This window comes from Aquarana catesbeiana, linkage group LG09 (assembly GCF_042186555.1).
Source record: "Aquarana catesbeiana isolate 2022-GZ linkage group LG09, ASM4218655v1, whole genome shotgun sequence".
NCBI classification, from domain to species: Eukaryota; Metazoa; Chordata; class Amphibia; order Anura; family Ranidae; genus Aquarana; species Aquarana catesbeiana.
The window spans coordinates 78,340,967-78,362,800 of record NC_133332.1 but is presented as its reverse complement, the minus strand read 5'-3'; the positions used below and the strand labels follow the sequence as shown (position 1 = coordinate 78,362,800).

The 21,834-nt window shown below is 41.4% G+C and overlaps 2 protein-coding genes across 2 annotated transcripts; both read left to right on the top strand.

Moving 5' to 3' along the window:
* Positions 1-2,633: 2,633 nt before the first annotated feature.
* LOC141107192 (olfactory receptor 6C74-like) lies at positions 2,634-3,605 on the top strand. The gene has a single exon (XM_073597932.1). The coding sequence runs from the start codon at positions 2,634-2,636 to the stop codon at positions 3,603-3,605; it is 972 nt and encodes a 323-aa protein (XP_073454033.1).
* A 15,424-nt stretch (positions 3,606-19,029) lies between these two features.
* Positions 19,030-19,977, top strand: LOC141107191 (olfactory receptor 5AR1-like). Its single transcript, XM_073597931.1, has one exon. It carries the CDS (start codon positions 19,030-19,032, stop codon positions 19,975-19,977), a length of 948 nt encoding a protein of 315 aa, XP_073454032.1.
* Positions 19,978-21,834: the final 1,857 nt, after the last annotated feature.

Here is a 21,834-nt window from a genome sequence, read left to right as displayed (position 1 = left end):
AGGAGGCCCAGTTTCACAAGCATCTCCTTGCCTTCAGCCAGCGTGGTAACAGTGTATGTCGTGCCATTGTGAGGCACCTGTAGCTTGAAAGGGAAGCCCCATCGGTAACGAATACTTGCCGACTGCAGCACTGATGTAACCTCCTTCATCTTCCTGCGTTTGTCCAGGGTGGTGGGGGAGATATCCGGGTAAATTTGGACCGGGGTCCCATCCAACCGAATGCTAGGAGTGTTTCTTGCGGCCCTGAGGATATCCTCTTTAATCAGGAAGTCCTTGAGGCATAGCACAATGTCCCTAGGAGGCTTCTCTGGGGGTGGAGGAGGGCGTAAGGCCCTGTGAATCCTGTCACAGGAAAAGGCAGTCAATGGGGAGTCAGGCAGGAGAGTTTGAAATAGCCTTTGAATGGCTGGCAGCAACTCTGTCACTGATTCGGGGACCCCACGCACCCTAAGATTGTTACGCCTATTTCTGTTGTCGAGGTCCTCTATGTGTGCTTGCAATTGCAGGACCGTTTCTGATAAAGATTCATGCTCTTTCCTGAGATCAGAGTACCCCAGGGACAGCTCATCATGTTTAGTCTCAAGCAAGTCCGTTCTGTTGCCCAGAGCTGCAATCTCTAGAGACAGGGTATTAGTGGACTTATGCAGCTCAGATTGAAACTTTTGGGCAATTTTGTCATACATCAGGGTTAGACTGGCATCTAAGTCCGCCTTGGTTAATTGTAGTGAGTACTCACATTCTCCTTGGGAGTGTGCCGGTGAAGTAGCTGCAGCAGGAGGGCTTGCCTGTGGCTGTGTCCTCCGGGCGCCATCTTGGGCCTGCATGCTCCGCTCTCTCACTCTCAGTAAATATGTAGTTAGGGATCTCTGAGCCGGTTTGGAGCGGCGATTTTTGGGTCCCGGCATGCGCTGGAAGTTCCGCCGGGGGTGTTAGGAAGAATTGGGTCAGAATCCTGCGTGTAAGGCCCCGGGGAAGTGCCGTTCTCCTTCGTGGCTCACGGAGCTCTCAGCCCTTGCTTCCTTCTCGGTTCGCGCCGCGCATGCGCCCCCTACAAATGTACTTTCAAGTGCACTTACAGTGCACTTGAAGTGCACAGTGAATTTGCCTTTAGTAAATCATCCCCTATGTGCATGCAGTTTCTATGTATTCTGTCTACCTGGGTTTGTGTTTAGTGTATAAGTTTCACCCTCCAGCTAAAAAAAATAAATTAACAGGATAACACGTATCTATCTATCTATCTATCTATCTATCTATCTATCTATCTATCTATCTATCTATCTATCTATCTATCTATCTGTTATAGGTAATAAATTAACATTTAAACCCAGAATCAAAAACGTATATACTTATATTGCAGTTTACCAATCCATAAATGTAGTGGCTGCATTATTTTTTTGTCTTTTTTCCTTTATTTTTACCTGGTAAGTCTTTTATTTCTTTTAACAGAACAAGCTATCCAGCAAAAGTGGAAGTTAGAGAGTTGAGATAAACAATTTACCTCCAAGAGGGGTGTTTACAATGGCCAGCTTTTATTAATTTACTGTATGTTGCTGCACCAGCTTTAATTTTTACTCAAGTCCATTTAAATCTGCTAGTGAATCGAATACTACTCTCTGTCTAAAGAGAATCTCTGTTGCTCTTCCATGTACAGTGGAGACACCCTAGGACATGAAGTATGTTATTTGCTGGATCATCAGGTGAAAATAACGGTACAACAGCCTAAAACAAAGAAAACTAGAGCAGCCAACACATCTAAGAATTGGTAAGATTCAATAAATTACGTGATTTGTAGTTTAATACTGCTTTGAGCATGATATTGAGTTTGGCTAAATGTATTCACAGATTTCAAGTCAAATCAGTTTCTAGAGTTCTGATTTTTTTTTTCTGATCCTATTTCTATTGATTTCCAATGGAACATAATATTATAATTTGAATTTTCTTCCCTATGTGCAAAGCTTAACTGAAAAAAGGTAATCCGAGTTTTGCATTAATAGCTAATTTCTGTAGTTAAGTGAACGTCATTGAAAATGTGTGCACTGTGTCAAATTTTTACACTGTTATTATCACTTTTCTCTTTTCAATATCGTTTTTATTGCCATCTTTTAATTTATTTTTGATTTGCGTTTAATTAAGTGTTTTATTCCTATTTTAAATCATACAACTATAACTAAAAAACTATACAACATACAATAACATTTTTCCTGTCTTTGGGTGACTGACAAAATTGGCATGAAAAGATAAGCCTTCCCAAAGAACAAGAGCACAAAACAGCATTCCGCCAAATAGGTAAGACTGTTGTTAACCAATATGGGAGCTAAGAAATTGACACTCTTTTCACTGTACTGTGTCTATGGATCATCAGCTTTGTCACCCTAGGCTCAAAATTTGGAGTACACCTCCCCCTCAAATTAGCTCAATAACTTGGAGGGAAGGGATGTTCTGTAGCCCACATACATGAACTCGGGAACAAAACATGGGAAAACATGGAAATGTATATGCATTATAGAGATGTCCTATGTTTTTTTTTTCTTTATGTTGCCTATAAATATGCATTAAACTGATGGTAAATTAGTTCAGTGATTATCATTCTTTCATGCACAACTTTTTTAGGTTAAATTTTTCAGAAAGCAGCTATGTACACAAGTCCTTCAAATCACACCACCTTCATCTTCTTCATTATAACGGGAATTTCAGACATTGAAGAGTTGCAGAATCCGATCTTCATTCTCGTTTTGTTTATTTATGTCCTCACCCTTGGTGGTAACATGACCATTTTGCTCTTGGTCTGCTTTGATCGTCATCTCCACACACCAATGTACTTTTTCTTGGCCAACTTGTCTATTTCAGACATGTCCTCCTCCACCATCACATTGCATAAGAGTCTTGTTATCCATATTACAGGAAACAAAATAATTTCTTATTCTAGTTGCTTGGCTCAAATGTATATGTTTGCATCACTAACAGGACATGAACTTTTTATACTGACAGCTATGAGCTATGATCGTTATGTGGCAATCTGCAACCCATTGCGTTATCACACTATCATGAGCAATAAAACCTGTGTTCTGCTGGCAATGTGCTGTTGGGTGTTGGGTTTTGTAGTGGTCATTCCACCAACTATCACTGTTTCAGGATTTATATGCTATACCTACAACAAAATCAACCATTTCTTTTGTGAGATGGCGTCACTTACAATGCTAACTTGCAGTGACACTTCCGTTCTGGAACTTCTGAACCTCACCGAAGGACTAATTGTCTCAACACTCCTACCTTTCCTCCTGACTTTTATCCCCTACATATTCATTATATCTACCATATTAAGAATTTCATCCAGTACTGGTAGGCGTAAAGCCTTCTACACATGTTCCTCCCATCTCACTGTCGTTGTACTTCTCTACGTGATTCTAACTTGTCAGTATATCGTACCAACAACTTCTACAGACTCAAAAAAGTTTTTCTCGCTCTTTAACACAGTTGCAGTCCCAATGCTGAATCCATTGATCTACAGTTTAAAGAATAAAGATGTGATGTCAGCTCTTCGAAGATGTGTCAGATGGTGTAGGGTCAAGTATGGCAAAACACATGAGCTAAGAAGAAATATTTAGCTTTCATGACATACGTTTGCAAAAATGGCAGATGTATGTCATGGAAGCTAAATAAATAAATAAATGTTATAAAGTACAAAAGATATTCAGCCTCACTAAGCAAATTAAACTACATAGGAGTACATTTGTAACTCATAGACAAAGCAGATGAAAGTTTTTGTTGTCTAACTGCTTTTTTCTATTAAATAAAAGATTTAATCTCATTGGTATCTTGTGGTAAAAACAAACATATTTTATTTAGCACAAACTGTTTAGCAAGGTTGTTGGAAAATAAGTAATGTTACTATTTGTTTTCATTGTTGAGATTTAGTGAACATGAAGACGTTTTTCTAAAATAAGAACATTTAAATATAGAATAAGCAAAAAATTATACAAATATCAGATATTTAACGTTTCTAATGGCTTTACCTTCTGATAGAAGTATATTCTTTATGATAAAACTAATTGTTTTTATGTGTATTTGATATTCAAAGCTACTGTAAAGGCATAAAATAAATTTCCAATTGATTACTTTAAAATAAATATACCTTGTGTAATTACTGGATGTTATTTAATTTTTTTATGGTGTTTTCTGTACATATTTTTCTGGTACGATATAGTTAATATTTTCTTTATCGTACATCACGGGACACAGAGCACCATAGTAATGACTATGTGGGTTTATATGCTACCTTTAGGTGATTGGACACTGGCAACCAATAGTAAGAAGGTTCCTCCCATATAACCCCTCCCATACAGGAAGTACCTTTAGTTTTTTGTCAGTGCCTTGAAGGTGATGGTCACGGCTGTGAAAGCTCTTGCTTCAGATAATGTCCCAGTGAGGATGTTATAATCGGATCCATTCGGATGGCATATCATGCTAAAGTGGATGGTACCCGAGCCCTGGTTCAAGAACGGGGTCTTGCCTGTAATGTTTCCTTATAGAGCTGGACCCTTGTGATATGGTATTCCTGGTCTTTTATTTGCCCAAGGAAACCTAAAGGGTGCTTTACAGGTCCAGGGGTGTGGACCCTAAAATAAAAGGGGACCCGGTCTCTGAAGGTCCTCAGTGGCGTTACCCGCGGTGATGGGGGAAGATTGAGCCTATCTCAGGCTCTGCTGCGAGGACCGGTGAGTGCTTCCTTTGGAGGCCCCATTTTTTTACATATATATATATATATATATATATATATATATATATATATATATATATATAAGTAATGTTATGTTTATGCCAAGGTGTAGTACCTTTTGTGTCTACTGGGGGTTCCGGAGCAGTTGCACATATTGGTTCCCTGTTAGGGACCACGCGTGGGGTCACAGGCACATGCATGTGGGTAGCGCGCACGTGTAGACGGCGCATTCATGCGCAACCTGCTCCCTCCTGCACATGCTCTAGCGTGCGGCAGGGCGGCATCGCGGCCGCGTGTTTCCCGTGGGCGTGCGCATGCGCAGTAGGACCCGGGGCATGCATATGTCACGTGACGACGCACGCATAGGGAAGTCAAGCGCCTGCGTGTGTCAGTACTGTTCACTAGAGCTCAAAGGAGCTGGGAGCAGTGGGACACAGAGCAGGGCACGTGAGTCGGGCATTAGCAAACTTTGTAAGGAGGCTATAGTAGGCTTGTATACAGCCATATAGCACAGTAAGTTTCCTCTAATCCTGTAAGCATGTCTTCCAGAAAACGAGGTGCAGGGAGTAGGATTAATCCAGAGGGTAAAGTTACTCCTTCAAAAACAGGAGATCAACCTCAGGCTGTTGCAGCACCTGTCTCCCCTGAAAGACCCGTGGCATTTGACTTAGCTGAGCCATTGCATTTGTCAGGCATCGTGGCCACCACCAACGTCCCTGCTTCGGCTTATGTTACTAAGGATGACTTAACGTCAGCTCTTGCTGGTCTTGAAGGCAAAATAGCAGGTATGATTGCCTCAGTAACGCAGGGAGGGAAGAAACGAAATAGATCTCCCTCTCCTGAGCTTGGTCCCAGTGCTGAGTCACTTGAGCACCAGGACTCTCTTAGCCAATTGGGTCCTCGTGATTTGGATCCTGAATGGGCAGAGGATGTGGAGGAGGTGGCAATAGGGGATGAAGATACCGAAGCAGAGGAGTCCTCTGCAGGGGACTCAGGTTCAGAGGAACCGTTGACGGCTTCGCAATCCCAAAAGCTGTTCATCCAGTCTTTAACCGAAATGGTAAGAACAGGTTTTAAGTTGCCCCCTGTACAGGGGCCAGAAATGTCCTATTCTACATTAGGATCCTTGCGACCTTTGCAAGGTTCTCAGGCATTTCCTGTGCATCCATTATTGGAGCAATTGATTTACGCTGATTGGGAACATCTGGACAGAATATAATTACCTCTTAAAAGGTTTTCTTTTTTGTACCCAATAGAGGAAAAGTTCAAAAAAAGGTGGGATACACCTTTAGTGGATGCTGCTATTTCTTCAGTAAATAAAAGCTTAACCTGTCCAGTGGATAATGCCCAAGGGTTTAAAGACTCAGCAGATAAAAAGCTGGAATCTTTGCTTAAGGCCTCTTTTGCAGTGGCCGGGTCAGCAGTACAACCAGCTGTTGCGGTGATTGGGATCTGTCAATCCCTGAAGGACCGTTTTAAAAGTCTGGTCAGGAACCTACCTGTTCAAGAGGAATATTCTGATGAATTGAAAGAACTTCCTCGTGCTTTGTGTTTTGCAATAGACGCATTAAAAGACTCAATCCAGCAGATGTCTCGCTTTGTGCTACTCTCAGTGCATATGCCCAGAGTTTTGTGGTTAAAGATCTGGACGCCTTGCAAGAGGCTACTTGCGGCTTTTCCCTTTCATGGGGAACGTCTGTTTGGAGACAATCTGGATAAGTATATCCAAAAAAGGATAAAGAGCTCCTTGCTGCCTGTGAAAAGAAGGAATAAGCAGCCTTCCTTTAAGATTCCGTACGCTCCTGGGCCAGGCGCATCTTCTCCCAAGAAGTTTCGACGGCCTCAACCACCTGCCTTTAAAAGACCTCAGGGTCAGAAAAGAACTTGGACTCAGAAGCCGAATAAGGCCAATGCCAAGTCCTCCTTGTGAAGGCATGCCCCCACTCTTACAAGTGGGGGGCAGACTGCGGCAGTTCTCAGATGCTTGGGCAGGGTGGGTGCAGGACAAGTGGGTTATCTCCACTATAACGCAGGGCTACAAAATAGAGTTCTGCGATTTTCCCCCAAATCAATTTCTGAGATCAAGAGTTCCTTTGGATCTAGAAAAGAAGAAAAGCCTATTCCTAGCCTTAGAACAGCTAAAAAGGCAAGGGGTGATTATCAAGGTTCCACACAAAGAAAAGTTCAAAGGGTTTTATTCAAACCTATTCACAGTGCCGAAGCCAAATGGGGAAGTAAGGCCCATTCTGGACCTCAAATCCCTTAATTCCTTTCTAAAAGTCCAAACCTTCTGGATGGAATCGGTTCGCTCAGTGATAGCTTCCCTAAGAAAAGGGGACTATTTAGCATCCATAGACATCAAGGATGCATACCTGCATGTACCGATTTTCGGACAACATCAAAGGTTTCTACGCTTCTCAGTAGAAAAAGCGTCATTTCCAGTTCGGTCTGGCTACAGCCCCTCGAGTCTTCACAAAGGTGTTGGCTCTGGTATTGGCCTTTCTAAGGGCTCAGAAGATATCGGTGATGGGATATCTGGACAACCTTCTGGTGAAGGACCAGTCCTATTCCACCATGATAGAGAACGTTTCAACTACAGTTCATGTTCTGAGATGCCTAGGTTGGATTCTGAATATGGACAAATCAGCTCTTCGTCCAGTTCAATCTTGACATATCTAGGCTTGATCCTGGATACGACCCAGGAAAGGGTGTTTTTACCCCCCTAAAGGTCAGCTCAATAGTGGAGCTGGTCAGGAAAGTCAAAAGGGTAGAAAGACCCTCAATTCGATTATGCATGAGACTGCTGGGGAAGATGGTGTCATCTTTCAGCGCAGTTCCTTATGTGCAGTTTCACTCCAGATTGTTCCAGAGAACAATCCTGGAGGCTTGGGACAAGTCTGTCCTAGCCCTGGATCATCCAATATCTCTATCTCCAAAGGTAAAACAGGACCTCTCTTGGTGGTCAAAGACCAGCAACTTAAAAAATGGGAAGTCCTTTCCACCAGTAATTTGGAAGGTGGTAACCTCAGACGCCAGTCATCTCGGCTGGGGAGCAGTATTGGAAGAGGCCTCCATTCAGGGAAAATGGTCCCAGGTAGGAAAAACCTTACCGATCAATCTGTTGGAAATTCGAGCGGCTCGTTTGGCCCTCATATTCTGGAAGGCCAGGCTGCGGGGGTCTCCGGTCAGAGTCCAGTCCGACAATTCCACAGTGGTGGCATACATCAACCACCAAGGGGGTACCCGGAGCTGGGCAGCCCAGAAAGAGATAAATCATATACTTGCGTGGGCAGAGAAACATGTGCCATATCTGTCGGCAGTCTATATTCTGGGGGTGGACAATTGGCAGGCAGACTACCTAAGTCGTCAGCAGTTACTTCCAGGGGAATGGTCCCTCCACCCAGAGGTTTTCCTTCTAATATGCCAGCATTGGGGGATGCCAGAGGTGGATCTTCTGGCATCCAGGTTCAATACCAAGCTGGACAGCTTTGTGTCCAGAACCAGAGATCCACTTGCTGTGGGGACGGATGCGTTAGTGGTTCCCTGCGATCAGTATTCTCTAATTTACGCCTTTCCTCCAATCCAGATGCTGCCGCACCTGTTAAGCAGGATACAGATGGAGCAGAAAACAGTAATTCTGGTGGCCCCACGGTGGCCAAGGAGGTCTTGGTATTCACAGATTGTGAAGATGGCAGTAGGGGACCCATTGTGTCTTCCATTCCGCCCAGACCTACTGTCCCAAGGTCCAATATACCATCCTTCTTTACGGTCGCTGAATTTGATGGCATGGCTATTGAGACCAGAGTGCTAAAAGACCGTGGTGTCAGTGGTTCTGTTCTGGCTACTTTGATAAATGCTAGAAAGCCAGTGTCTAGGAAAATTTACCATAGAGTCTGGAAGGCATACATCTCATGGTGTGAGAAGAGAAGATGGCACCCTCGCAAGTATACAATTGGGAGGGTTCTTGCCTTTTTGCAAACAGGAATTGATTTAAACTTGTCCTTAGGAACCATTAAAGGACAGATTTCGGCCTTATCGCTTTTTTTTCCAAAGGCAAACTGCATCTCATTCATTGGTACGAACCTTTATCAAGGGAGTACTTCATTTACAGCCACCAATTAGACCACCCTTGTGCCCATGGCACTTGGACTTGGCTTTCAGCGCTACAGAGTCAACCCTTTGAGTCTATTAAGCATATTCCTTTGATCCTATTGAAAAGGAAATTGTTTTTTTGGTGGCTATAACCTCAGCAAGAAGGGTCTTGGAGTTGGCCGCCCTTTCTTGCAAGAAACCCTTTCTGTTTGTTCATCAGGATAAGGTGGTAATGCGGCCTCGTCTGGAATTTTTACCCAAAGTGGTTTACAGTTTTCACTTAAATCAGGATATCATTTTACCTTCCTTCTTTCCTAACCCTAAATCTAAGGAGGAAAGATTGCTCCATTCACTGGATGTGGTGAGAGCTATTAAGGTTTACTTGGATATGTCAGCCCCTTTTCGGAAGTCTGACTCCTTTTTTGTTCTGCCTGAGGGTCCTAGGAAGGGACAGGCAGCAACTAGTTCTACAATCTCTAGGTGGATTCGTCAGGTCATTATCCAGGCCTATGAGTTGAAAGACAAGGTTCCACCTCGATATCTTAAAGCTCACTCTACCAGAGGAGTTAGTACATCTTGGGCAGTGCGCCAACAGGTGTCGATGGCTCAGGTTTGCAAAGCGGCCGCTTGGTCTTCGGTTCATACATTCACCAGGTTTTACCGACTGGATGTTAGATCCCAAAAGGAGACTGTTTTTGGCCAGAGCGTGCTGCAAGCAGCTTTATAATTTGGAGCCTAAAATAAAGGGGATTTAGGTGTGTTCCCTCCACTCAAAGGCATTGCTTTAGGACATCCCACATAGTCATTACTATGGTGCTCTGTGTCCCGTGTTGTACGATAAAGAAAAATGGATTTTTAAAACAGCTTACCTGTAAAATCCTTTTCTTGAAGTACATCACGGGACACAGAGGTCCCTCCCCTCTTTTTCTGGGATCTTCATTGCTTGCTAAAAAACTAAAGGTACTTCCTGTATGGGAGGGGTTATATGGGAGGAACCTTCTTACTATTGGCTGCCAGTGTCCAATCACCTAAAGGTAGCATATAAACCCACATAGTCATTACTATGGTGCTCTGTGTCCCGTGATGTACTCCAAGAAAAGGATTTTACAGGTAATCTGTTTTAAAAATCCATTTTTTATGTTTTAGCTCCAAGCATGATCCAAATTTACCTCCTAGCATCCCTCTCCTCTCTAGAACATGTCTAATGCTGGCCTTAACCAGTAGATTTCCATTTGAGCATTTGGATGAGACTGGATCAAAATAGTTCATCGGAGCAATCGATGGTGCTTTCACAGACTCAACTAATGCAGAACAACTTTTCATTTGAGTACCATGCCAATATCTTGATTTTTGATTGATGATCTAAATTAACTTTGATGAGTGTACTCGCATAACAAGTTATGATTTTTCTCATCTGGGAGCCAATTTACCAAATAGAAATTTGTTCATTAATATTCAATTTGATTATTATTGTTATATTATTATTATTATGATGCAGGATTTATATAGCACCAACAGTTTGTACAGCACTTTATAATATAAAGGAAGACAATACATCAATACAAGAGGGTTAGGAGGGCCCTGTTCCTGCGAGCTTACAATCTTAAGGGAGGGGCTGTAAGGGATGAACTGATGGGAGAGTTAGGCCGCATACACACGGTCGGAATTTCCGACAACAAATATTCGATGTGAGATTGTTGTTGGAAATTCCGACCATGTGTAGGCTCCATCGGACATTTGTTGTCGGACAACAAAAAATTCAGAGCTGGTTCTCAAATTTTCCGACAACAAAATCCATTGTCGGAAATTCCAATGGTGTGTACACAATTCCAACGCACAAAATTCCATGCATGCTCGGAATCAAGCAGAAGAGCCGCACTGGCTATTGAACTTCATTTTTCTTGGCTCGTTGTACGTGTTGTACGTCACCGCGTTCTTGATGTTTGGAATTTCCGACAACATTTGTGCGACTGTGTGTATGCAAGACCAGTTTGAGCCAACATCCGTCGGAAATAAATCCAGGATTTTGTTGTCGGAATGCCCGATCGTGTGTACGTGGCATTAGAAGATTTGGTTATTAGCTGAAAGCAGGACAGGCTTCCCTGAAGAGATGAGTCTCAAGGGATTGCCTAAATGTGGACAGAGTAGGAGATAAAACAATGCAAGTACCCATGGAGCTTGCCAGAAGTTCTGTGAGCTCCTATTTTTTATCGTATTCCAACAATGCTGCCTTCTGCAGGCAGGGAGTGAGGAGTGAGCAAGCAGGGAGGCTGAACTTCACATGCTGGCAGTGGCATTAAAGGGTAACTACTACTAATTAATGGGTAACTAACTACTGTATAAAGTAAGGTCTGTTGGCATGGACCATAGGGTGAGTACATGGATTGAAAACTGGCTACAAGGGCAAGTTCAGAGGGTGGTGATAAAAGGGGAATACTTGGAATGGTCAGGGGTGAGGAGTGGGGTCCCCCAGGGTTCTGTGCTGGGACCAATCCTATTTAATTTGTTCATAAATGACCTGGAGGATGGGATAAACAGTTCAATGTCTGTATTTGCGCACAATACTAAGCTAAGCAGGGAAGTAACTACTCCGCAGGATGTAGAAACCTTGAAAGAAGATTGGAACAAATTAATGGGGTGGGCAACTACATGGCAAATGAGGTTTAATGTAGAAAAATTTAAAAAATGCATTTAGGTGGCAAAAATATGAATGCAATCTGCTCACTAGGGGGAGAACCTCTGAGGGAATCTAGGATGGAAAAGACCTAGTAGATGATAGGCTCAGCAATGGCATGCAATGCCAAGCTGCTGCTAACAAAGCAAATAGAATATTGGCATGCATTAGGAAGGGGATTAACTCCAGGGATAAAGCGATAATTCTGCCACTCTACAAGACTTTGATCCGGCCTCACCTGGCGTATGCTGTCCAGTTCTGGGTACCAGTCCTCAGGAAGGATGTACTGGAAATGGAGCAAGTACAAACAAGGGCAACAAAGCTAATAAAGGGTCTGGAGGATATTAGTTATGAACAAAGGTTGCAAGCAGTGAACTTATTCTCTCTGGAGAAGAGGGGATATGATTTCAGTTTACAAATACCATACTGGTGACCCCGCAATAGGGATAAAAGTTTTTTGCGGAAGGGAGTTCAATAAGCGTAGAGGGTGCTTTACTGTAAGAGTGGCAAGGATGTGGAATTCCCTTCCACAGATGGTGGTTTTAGCGGGGGACATCGATAGTTTCAAAAAACTATTAGATAAGCACCTGAATGAGCACAGCATACAGGGATATACAATGTAATACTGGCATATAATCACACACATAGGTTGGACTTGATGTACTGTAACTATGTAAAGTTTTTTTTTTAAATAAACATGTCATACTTACCCCCTCTGTGCAGTTGGTTTTGCACAGAGTGGCCCCAATCCTCCTCTTCTGGGGTCCCTCAGCAGCACTCTTGGCTACTCCTGTTCTGGATTGCCCCGTTGGAGAGCCGCTCTCACTCAGGGCACTCATGCGTGCAGAAGGCAGCATTGTTGGCCTACAATAAAAAAAATAGGAGCTCACAGAACTTCTGGCAAGCTCCATGGGTACTTGCATTGTTTTATCTCCTACTCTGTCCACATTTAGGCGATCCCTTGAGACTCATCTCTTCAGGGAAGCCTGTCCTGCCTTCAGCTAATAACCAAATCTTCTAATGCCGTGTACACACGATTGGACATTCCGACAACAAAATCCTGGATTTATTTCCAATGGATGTTGGCTCAAACTTGTCTTGCATACACACGGTCGCACAAATGTTGTTGGAAATTCCAAACGTCAAGAACGCGATGTGTCCCAGAGGATTGCCGAGAGGGAGGGGCCCACTCAAAACTAAGCACCCACTTCCCCCTTAAAAAATTTCATGCCAAATGTGGCATGTAAGAGGGCGAGGAGTGCTTAAAGTGGAAGTTCCGCTTTATATCTTCGCTTTAAACTAAATGGTAGAACTAAGTTTCAATATAATGTTCATATAAAGTTCATACCAAGTTCCCAAATTGTGTTCACTCGTGAGTCAAAGGTCAGGGAGGTGACATCGTGCAAAGCCTCCACCACAGATAGCGCTAGCAACTCACCTCATGACGTGGACCCCTGACTTAACAAATGGGTCACATGCGCATTCCCTTACAGGGACAAACACCAGGAGTCTTTATTGATCCCATTTATATCTCACAGAACTGGATACTCAAGCCGAATGATGAAGCAGTCAGCACTAACAGATGTTAAACCAATCCAATTGTCCTCGATATGGGAGCCGGAATTCCAATTGAATATGTTACATGTAACAAAGCTATATAGTGCTCTCTGCAAATACTAGTTTATTGTATAAAAACCAAGATTAAAACTTACAAACATGGCACTAAAAGCTAGTGCCTGGTGTATGAGCGTTCATTGTAAACAAAACAGAGATGGCCGCTGGTGACGTCACGTGATTCCTTTCAGTTACGTATGCGTTACGTCCCAAGGGGCGGGACTTTGTCAGCGGTACTTAAACTGCTTATATTTTAAAAATACATTTATTGATGTATTAATTATTAAATAGTTGTATTTATTTGATGTATTAATTATTACACAACTGCATTTATTTGTATCTTATCTTCTGGAGCAGTCTTTTTCAACCATGGTGCCTTCAGGTTTCTTAAAGGCTAAGTTCACCTTTGTTCGCCTTTTTTTTTCTTCTAAATTCCAGCTCCCCTTTGTACCAATATAGCATTAATGTACTTATTTTGCAAAAATAAAACTTCTTTTCATTAATTCTACACTGGCTTACCTAACTCTCTTCATAGCAGTTTAAAAACACTGCTCCGATACTTCTGCCTTCCTTCCTGATCAGACTTTAGGCCATGACACAGGAAGTAGTTGACCAGCTGAGGGTAAATGATGCAGGGTGAGTGTTAATGAGATCAGCTGGTCAACTCTTTACTGTGTCATGACCTATAGTCTGACAAGGAAGTAAGGCAGAAGTAATCAAGTAGTGTGTTTAATTAGCTATGAAGAGAGTGAGGTAAGTCTGTATAGAATTAATGGAAAGCTGTTTCATTTTTGCATACTTCAGAGATGGCTGTCACCTGGAAGTGGGAATAGCATAAACAAAGTCCTTTCAAAATCACTGAGTATTATTTTAATGAAAGCTACAGATTTAAAAATAAAATTATAAACACAGAAAAAAACTGTGTGCTTAGTACAAAAGGAGGTAACGCAGCAAACAATATTCCAGACACAAAGGAATTACAAAAATAATTGCTCTAAAAGGTGCACCAAACCAATATATCTGTAGTGATTAATACAAAAATATGTATGTGAAAAAATAAGGTTAATTCATATTAAACCATAATAAACCATGTGCATCAAATAAATGATGGAATAGCAGTCCCATAACACATACATCACTTCTGCATAACAAAGAAGTAAACTTCAAAGAGAAATATTTATAAGTCCAAATGTAAAATCTTGAAAATGATGAAAGTCCACGTGTAAGAATCCTAAACCACCTCACAGACAGGTGTACCAGTTCTCTTACCAAACAGTAATGATCTCCAGATTTCACATTTGGACTCTTATTTATTTATCTTTGAAGTTTACTTTTTTGTTATGCAGAAGTGATTTAGATATTATAGGACTGCTATTTCATCATTTATTTTATTTGATGCACATTGTTTATTATGGTTTAATATGAGTTAACCTTATTTTTTCACACACATATTTTTGCATGGATCTCTACAAAGATATTGGTTTTGTGTTCCTTTTAGAATTATTATTTAAAAAAATTGAAAACTCTTGGAAGCGAGGCTTTATATGTTATTTTTTTAAATTTAAAAAGTGCTAAAATGGCTTTCTACATGAATAAATAAATTAGTATACATTGTATTTATGAAATAATTAAGGCAAACTTAAAAAAGCCATGTTTTGCTAATAAAAATGTGAATAAAAGTGTTGCTAGTTATACTTTTTCTGATATCTCCTGTGGGATCAATACACAATGACACTCAAATACTCAATGGATTAATTTAAGATATACAGATGTATATGTATACATACAGTATATAAGGAGGTACATCAATCACTTAGTAACAAGCAATGAATTTCTTGGGTGTAGATTGATTTCAAACAGAAAAACTTGCTCTTTCAATGCTAATTAAAGACTAATATTTAAAACACATTCAAATTATAGTAAGTAGATTATATTTAAACTAGGGATAGCTAAGGATATCTAGGCTGTCTCTAATACTGATCTTTGTTGTTCTCATGGGGCTGTTGGTACAATATTCAGCATTAGAAGATTATAATGTACAAATAGTCAAAAAAGGTGAACATTCTAACACGTCAGCTAACTGACTGAGCAGGTAAGTAAATCAGTATAATTTATGCTAATACTCTCTGAAACTAAAATAATATTGTATTTTCCTTAAAAACATTGAAGTTGATTTACTAAAGTAGAGGCTGTTCACTTTGCAAAGTGAATTTTGACTTAACTCGGTACAAAAGCTGAAGCTTTGCTCACAAAACCCAACAATGTGCAAAGAAGGAAAATATGGTTCTAGCTTGCACGTGATTGGGTGGTTCATGATGATCATAGCTTCCTGGTGATCATAGCTTCACCTTATTTACCCAGCTAAGAATACAGTCTATTTGGCCCATTCACCTCCGTAAATTAACATCCTTTACTCCTTTCGTAAATCAAACTTATTGTTTTTTTATGTTAATTTTGAAGTTGTCTAAACATTTTCTACATGTTTAGGTTAGCAATCAAGTAAGGTTACGTATTAACCCCCCCCCCCACACACACTCCCACTCCATCCTACCCATCTTCTCACAATATACACATATACACTGCTGCATCTCCAAGGTCAGTTACTTAATATCAGCTTATAGTAGGAAAAAGAATAACGTTCAAACTGAATCATTTGCCTGAACATCAGTCTTCCAAGCTGTTTCAGGTGTGAACAAAAACCACAGCAGGAGTCAAGAGCAACATTTGTTTCAGGATAAGTAAGAATTTTGTCACCCAAAAATGCTGTTGGCAGGATGGTCAGGATGCATGAGTTGGTCAATATAGAAAGGTCCACAAATAGATTCCCAAAACCTCATTGGCTATATTAAGTAAATTGGAATCATTGGTAAATGTTGTCATGTATTTTGTGATAATTCCACTTTGATTAATTGCTGTTTTTTTAGAGAGAAGGACAAGAGAAATGTAACTACATAAAAACATTATTGTACACTATGCCACCCATTTAATGCTTCTCACACTAACATAATTATTCCCCTTACATATTTTGGGATGCAGTATAGAATTGTGCCCTAGGGTCTGTAATCTCTTAACTGTGATATCTGAGTGGAGGCCGGTCCATAAGGGGCGCAGGGGCCATCTTTTTTATTTTAGCCAAGAAAAGACTTTAAAATTACTTTAAAGCGGGGGTCCACCTATCTGTCGTTTTTTTTTTTTTTTTTTAGTTCATTCAAAAACTTTTCTTCTCAGCATTACATACTCACATATTGTGTGTAATATGTCCGCCTGTGTCAGATTTTGTCAGAAAGAATAACTTATATTATTCACTGCAGGCGGTTTCCATCTTCATTGTGGGCATTTGAAGCCCACAAGCATTTATTTCCTGGATCTGGTGAATGCTGTGCTCCCAGCATTCACCGCTCGTTCCCGCGCATGCTCAGTGGCATCCTGGGAAGCCTGAGACTAGCTCCCAGGAGTCTGGGAGAGGCTAGAAACACGCCTACTCCCACGGGAGGAGAACCAGGAAGTGCAAAGAAGAATAGAAAAATAAAAGGTAATTACGGCGATTTAAATTTTTTTAAACGGCATGTCAGCATCTAGGCAAGGAAGAGAATACATACAGATATTGTTCAAAATTTGGGTGGAACCCCGCTTTAAGGACAGTGGTTCTGAAAGGAGATTAGTCACCCTAACATTGGTTATTGAATACAATAATTTGACCCAGGTAAAAATAGTTATGGCCTATGCCAGTGATGGCAAACCTTGGCACTCCAGATGTTTTGGAACTACATTTCCCATATTGCTCATGCACTCTGCATTGTAGTTGAGCATCATAGGAAATGTAGTTCCAAAAGATCTGGGGTGCCATGGTTCGCCATCACTGGCCTATGCTAACGTTATGTACAATGTGTAGAACTTGCCACAGGTGTTGTCATTCTAGAATATGAAATGCCTCAACAGCAGGACAGGATTTCATGAGAACCATGGTTAGCAGTTGGAAGCTCAATTATCTACAATATAAACAGTATCTCACAAAAGTGAGTTCACCCCTCACATTTTTGTGAATATTTTATTATATCTTTTCATGTGACAACACTGAAGAAATGACACTCTGTCACAATGTAAAGTAGTGAGTGTACACCTTGTATAACAGTGTAAATTTGCTGTCCTCTCAAAATAACTCAACACACAGCCATTAATGTCTAAATCGTTGGCAACAAAAGTGAGTACACCCCTAAGTGAAAATGTCCAAATTGAGCCCAATTAGCAATTTTCCCTCCCCGTTGTCATGTGACTCGTTAGTGTTACAAGGTCTCAGGTGTGAATGGGGAGCAGGTGTGTTAAATTTGGTGTTATCGCTCTCACTCTCTCTTACTGGTCACTGGAAGTTCAACATGGCACCTCATGGCAAAGAACTCTCTGAGGATCTGAAAAAAAGAATTGTTGCTCTACATAAAGATGGCCTAGACTATAAGAAGATTGCCAGGACCCTGAAACTGAGCTGCAGCACGGTGGCCAAGACCATACAGTGGTTTAATAGGACAGGTTCCATTTAGAACAAGCCTCGCTATGGTCGACCAAAGATGTTGAGTGGTTGTCTTTGGGAAATAGACATATGAGTGCTGCCAGCATTGCAGCAGAGGTTGAAAGGGTGGGGGGGGGTCAGCCTGTCAGTGCTCAGACCATACGCCGCACACTGCATTAAATTGGTCTGCATGCCTGTCGTCCCAGAAGGAAGCCTCTTCTAGATTATGCACAAGAAAGCCTGCGAACAGTTTGCTGAAGACAAGCAGACTAAGGACATGGATTACTGGAACCATGTCCTATGGTCTAATGAGACCAAGATAAACTTATTTGGCTCAGATGGTGTCAAACATGTGTGGCGGCAACCAGGTGAGGAGTACAAAGACAAGTGTGTCTTGCCTACAGTCAAGCATGGTGATGGGAGTGTCACGGTCTGGGGCTGCATGAGTGCTGCCGGCCCTGTGGATCTACAGTTCATTGAGGGAACATGCCAACATGTACTATGACATACTGAAGCAGAGCATGATCCCCCCCCCCCCCCGAAAACTGGGCCACAGGGAAGTATTACAACATGATAATGACCCCAAACACACCTCCAAGATGGCCACTGCCTTGCTAAAGAAGCTGAGGGTAAAGGTGATGGACTGGCCAAGCATGTCTCCAGACCTAAACCCTATTGAGCATCCTCAAACGGAAGGTGGAAGAGTGCAAGGTCTCTAACATCCACCAGCTCTGTGATGTCGTCATGTAGAAGTAGTGAAAGAGGACTCCAGTGGCAACCTGTGAAGCTCTGGTGAACTCTATGCCCAAAAGGGTTAAGGCAGTGCTGGAAAATAATGGTGGCCACACAAAATATTGACACTTTGGGCCCAATTTGGACATTTTCACTTAGGGGTGTACTCACTTTTGTTGCCAGCGGTTTAGACATTAATGGCTGTGTGTTGAGTTATTTTGAGGGGACAGCAAATTTATGCTGTTATACAAGCTGTACACTCACTACTTTACATTGTAGCAAAGTGTTGTTTCTTCAGTGTTGTCACATGAAAACATATAATAAAATATTTACAAAAGCATGAGGGGTGTACTCACTTTTCTGACATACTGTACATATTGTAACGAGTCTGTTCTAAATTGGGAACTTTTAAGGTTCACTCACCAAGGTGTGTTTTAGGTCTTTTTGCACATTTTTTTTTCAAGCTGGGTCAAACTGGGGAAAAGTGCAGACAATCATATATATAATTAAAATGGTAAAAACTTGCAACTGTTATAAGAAATATAAGTCTAAGTACATGGCAATCATCCAAGGTGGAGGGGCACAATTTTGCAATAAGTATTCCAAATCACATGGATTTCCTTGTTGTCATAGATTTGATTTTAAAACGCGAGAAATTATGCAAATGTTTTTTTTTCCAGCTCAAAGAACAAAGTCATGTTTTCAAGTAAATTTAATCACACCATGGTGACATTTTTCTACATTCAAGGGATCACTGATGTGTCAGATCTTCAGATTTTAATCTTTATCCAAGTCCTGCTTATTTATCTAATCACCCTTGGTGGCAACATGGCTATTCTTCTGCTCATTTGTTTGGATAGTCACCTTCACACCCCCGTGTACTTTTTCCTGGCCAACTTGTCCATTGTGGATGTGTCTTCTGCCACCATCACTTTGCATAAAGTCCTAGTCATCTTCATAACTGGAGATCACATGGTTTCATACCCAGCATGCATAACTCAGATGTACTTTTTTGCATCCTTGATTGGACATGAGCTTCTAATTTTGTCTGCAATGAGTTATGATCGATATGTTGCCATCTGTAATCCACTGCGTTACCACATGGTCATGAACAGTAGCATTGGCTCTTTGCTTGCCATCAGCTGCTGGTTTATGGGCTTCATACAAGTCCTCCCTGCCGTTGTCATCTTCTCAGGCTTCTCATGCTACACCTCTAATAAGATCAACCACTTTTTCTGTGACATGATACCTTTGATAAAAATCATCTGTAATGACACTTCTGTCTTGGATATTTTATTTCTATTCCATGGAATCTTTGTTATAGCATTACCCCCTTTTCTTTTCACCTCAGTCTCTTATATTTTTATCATATCTACCATAATGAGGATCCCTTCAAACACTGGAAAGCAAAAAGCCTTTTTTACATGCTCCTCACACCTAACAGTAGTCACTCTTCTTTATACCACACTTGTCTCCCAGTACTTGACACCAACATCATTGGGAACATTGAATGCAAAGAAGATGATCTCTCTGTTCAATACTGCAGCTGTTCCCTTGTTAAATCCTTTAATTTATAGCTTGAAAAATAAAGATGTTAAATTAGCTGTAAGGCGTATGCTGGGATTTTGTAAAATCATTGGCTGAACAATGTTTAAAGTTAAAGAGTTGTATGTATGTATTTGGGAATTGTGCTGACTGTGATGTCACATAATGCAATTATAATCAATGCTGTGCTACATGTGCTAGAGCTGTCCTGAGCTCAAAAAGTGAAAATTTGCTATATTATAAGGAGCAGCCAAAAATTGATATTGGGCCTAGGTGGTACCCCTAAAAATTACTTTTTTTCTGGAAATCCTCTTGAAAAAGCAGAGCCCTTTCTGATGTGGTGCCTAGGCACTTTTGTGTCTACAGTCTCAAAGCTGTATAACTGCACTGTGTGATTAAGGCTGGCCATATATTATGCAATTTTCTTGTACAATTTTCCTTTAGATTTACCAAAAGCATATAATATGAGGTAAAATCTAAACACTTTCAACTTGTAACTTGCAATCAGGCAGGCCCTTGCTCTACATAGTTATAAGTTAAAGTGGAGTTCCACCCAAAAATTGAACTTCCGCTTTAAGTGACGGTGACCCCCTGACATGCCACATTTGGCATGTCATTTTTTTTGGGGGGGGTAGATACCCTCTTTTTAGAGGCATCCTGCTCCCACTTCCTCCCGGGGCTCCGCGGCGCCTAAAGGAAGTTCACCTCTTCACCCTCCCTCCCTGCAATCTTCTGGGACATGTCACGGGTCCCAGGAGAGTGCCCGGCCAATCACTGCGCGCAGAGCATGTGCAATGCATGCCTGGCTGTAAAGCCACCCCAGGCGCCCACAGTAGTGATGCCGGCACCGCAGAGAGGAGGGGGAAAGAAGGGAGGCTTTGTTTGCCCGCATCACTGGATCTTGGGACAGGTGAGTGTCCGATTATTAAAAGTCAGCAGTTACACTTTTTGTAGCTGCTGACTTTTAAATGGGTGGAACTCCGCTTTAATCCAAAGGAAATTGAATAAGAGAAATGTATAATTTATGGCCAGCTTAGGGCACTGCATCCTCTAGCGCTAGTCTCAAGATAAAGTGAGATTTGGTAATAACGCCATTGTGCTGCTCACCATTCTCCTTGCTGCAAGCTCTGATGTGAGGAACCAAAGCCCTGCCTTTACCAGGATGGCCGCTTCAGCACAGAGACAGTGCAGAACAAGGCATGGTGCAGTGCAGAACAAGGCAATACTGGTGGCTAGTCCTTTGTATCCTACCTACCTTTGGGCACAGCTTCTTGCATTCAGTTCCACTTAATGTGCTAGCAAGCTATTAGTCTTTTGTTGACACAGATCTTATTTGTTTTAATTTAAATCAGGTTTTCATGTCCCCATTTCTTACAGCTGTAATTATCCAATAACTAAAGCTGAACGCTGGGCAAACAGAAAAAATAAAAATGAAACATATGCATAGCAGCTGTTTCACCTGCTAAAGGATTTATGTTTTTGTCCATCTACTCCTATGATTTACACAGCTCAGTCACACAGCCCTATCAGACAGGACAGGAGACTTCATTTTTCTCTGCTGTAGTTAAATGACACATACAGGTCTTCACCTTTCCCTAGCCTATGACTAGACCATGAAAAGAGAAGTTGCACTCTGCTGAACTCAAGTTTGTATCCTTGCTCTTTCTTTCTATGTATGTTCCTTCTTACCACCTGAGCATTGTAGCACAACTGATTGTGCTGCTTCTCCCTCTCTCCTCTGAGTTCTGCTGTTCAGGGACTGTAAGAGGTTGAACACAAGTTAAATTTTGTACGTATGCTGCTTTTTTGTTTTAAAAATGTGATTAATGATGTATTAACAAATATGGAGCTACATTAATTTATGCATTTTGTATATGCTTGGAGTTGAGCTTTAACTCCATAAGCTGGCAAGTAAAAAACAATACATTGTGATGAAAGAGGAGAGTATAAGAGATA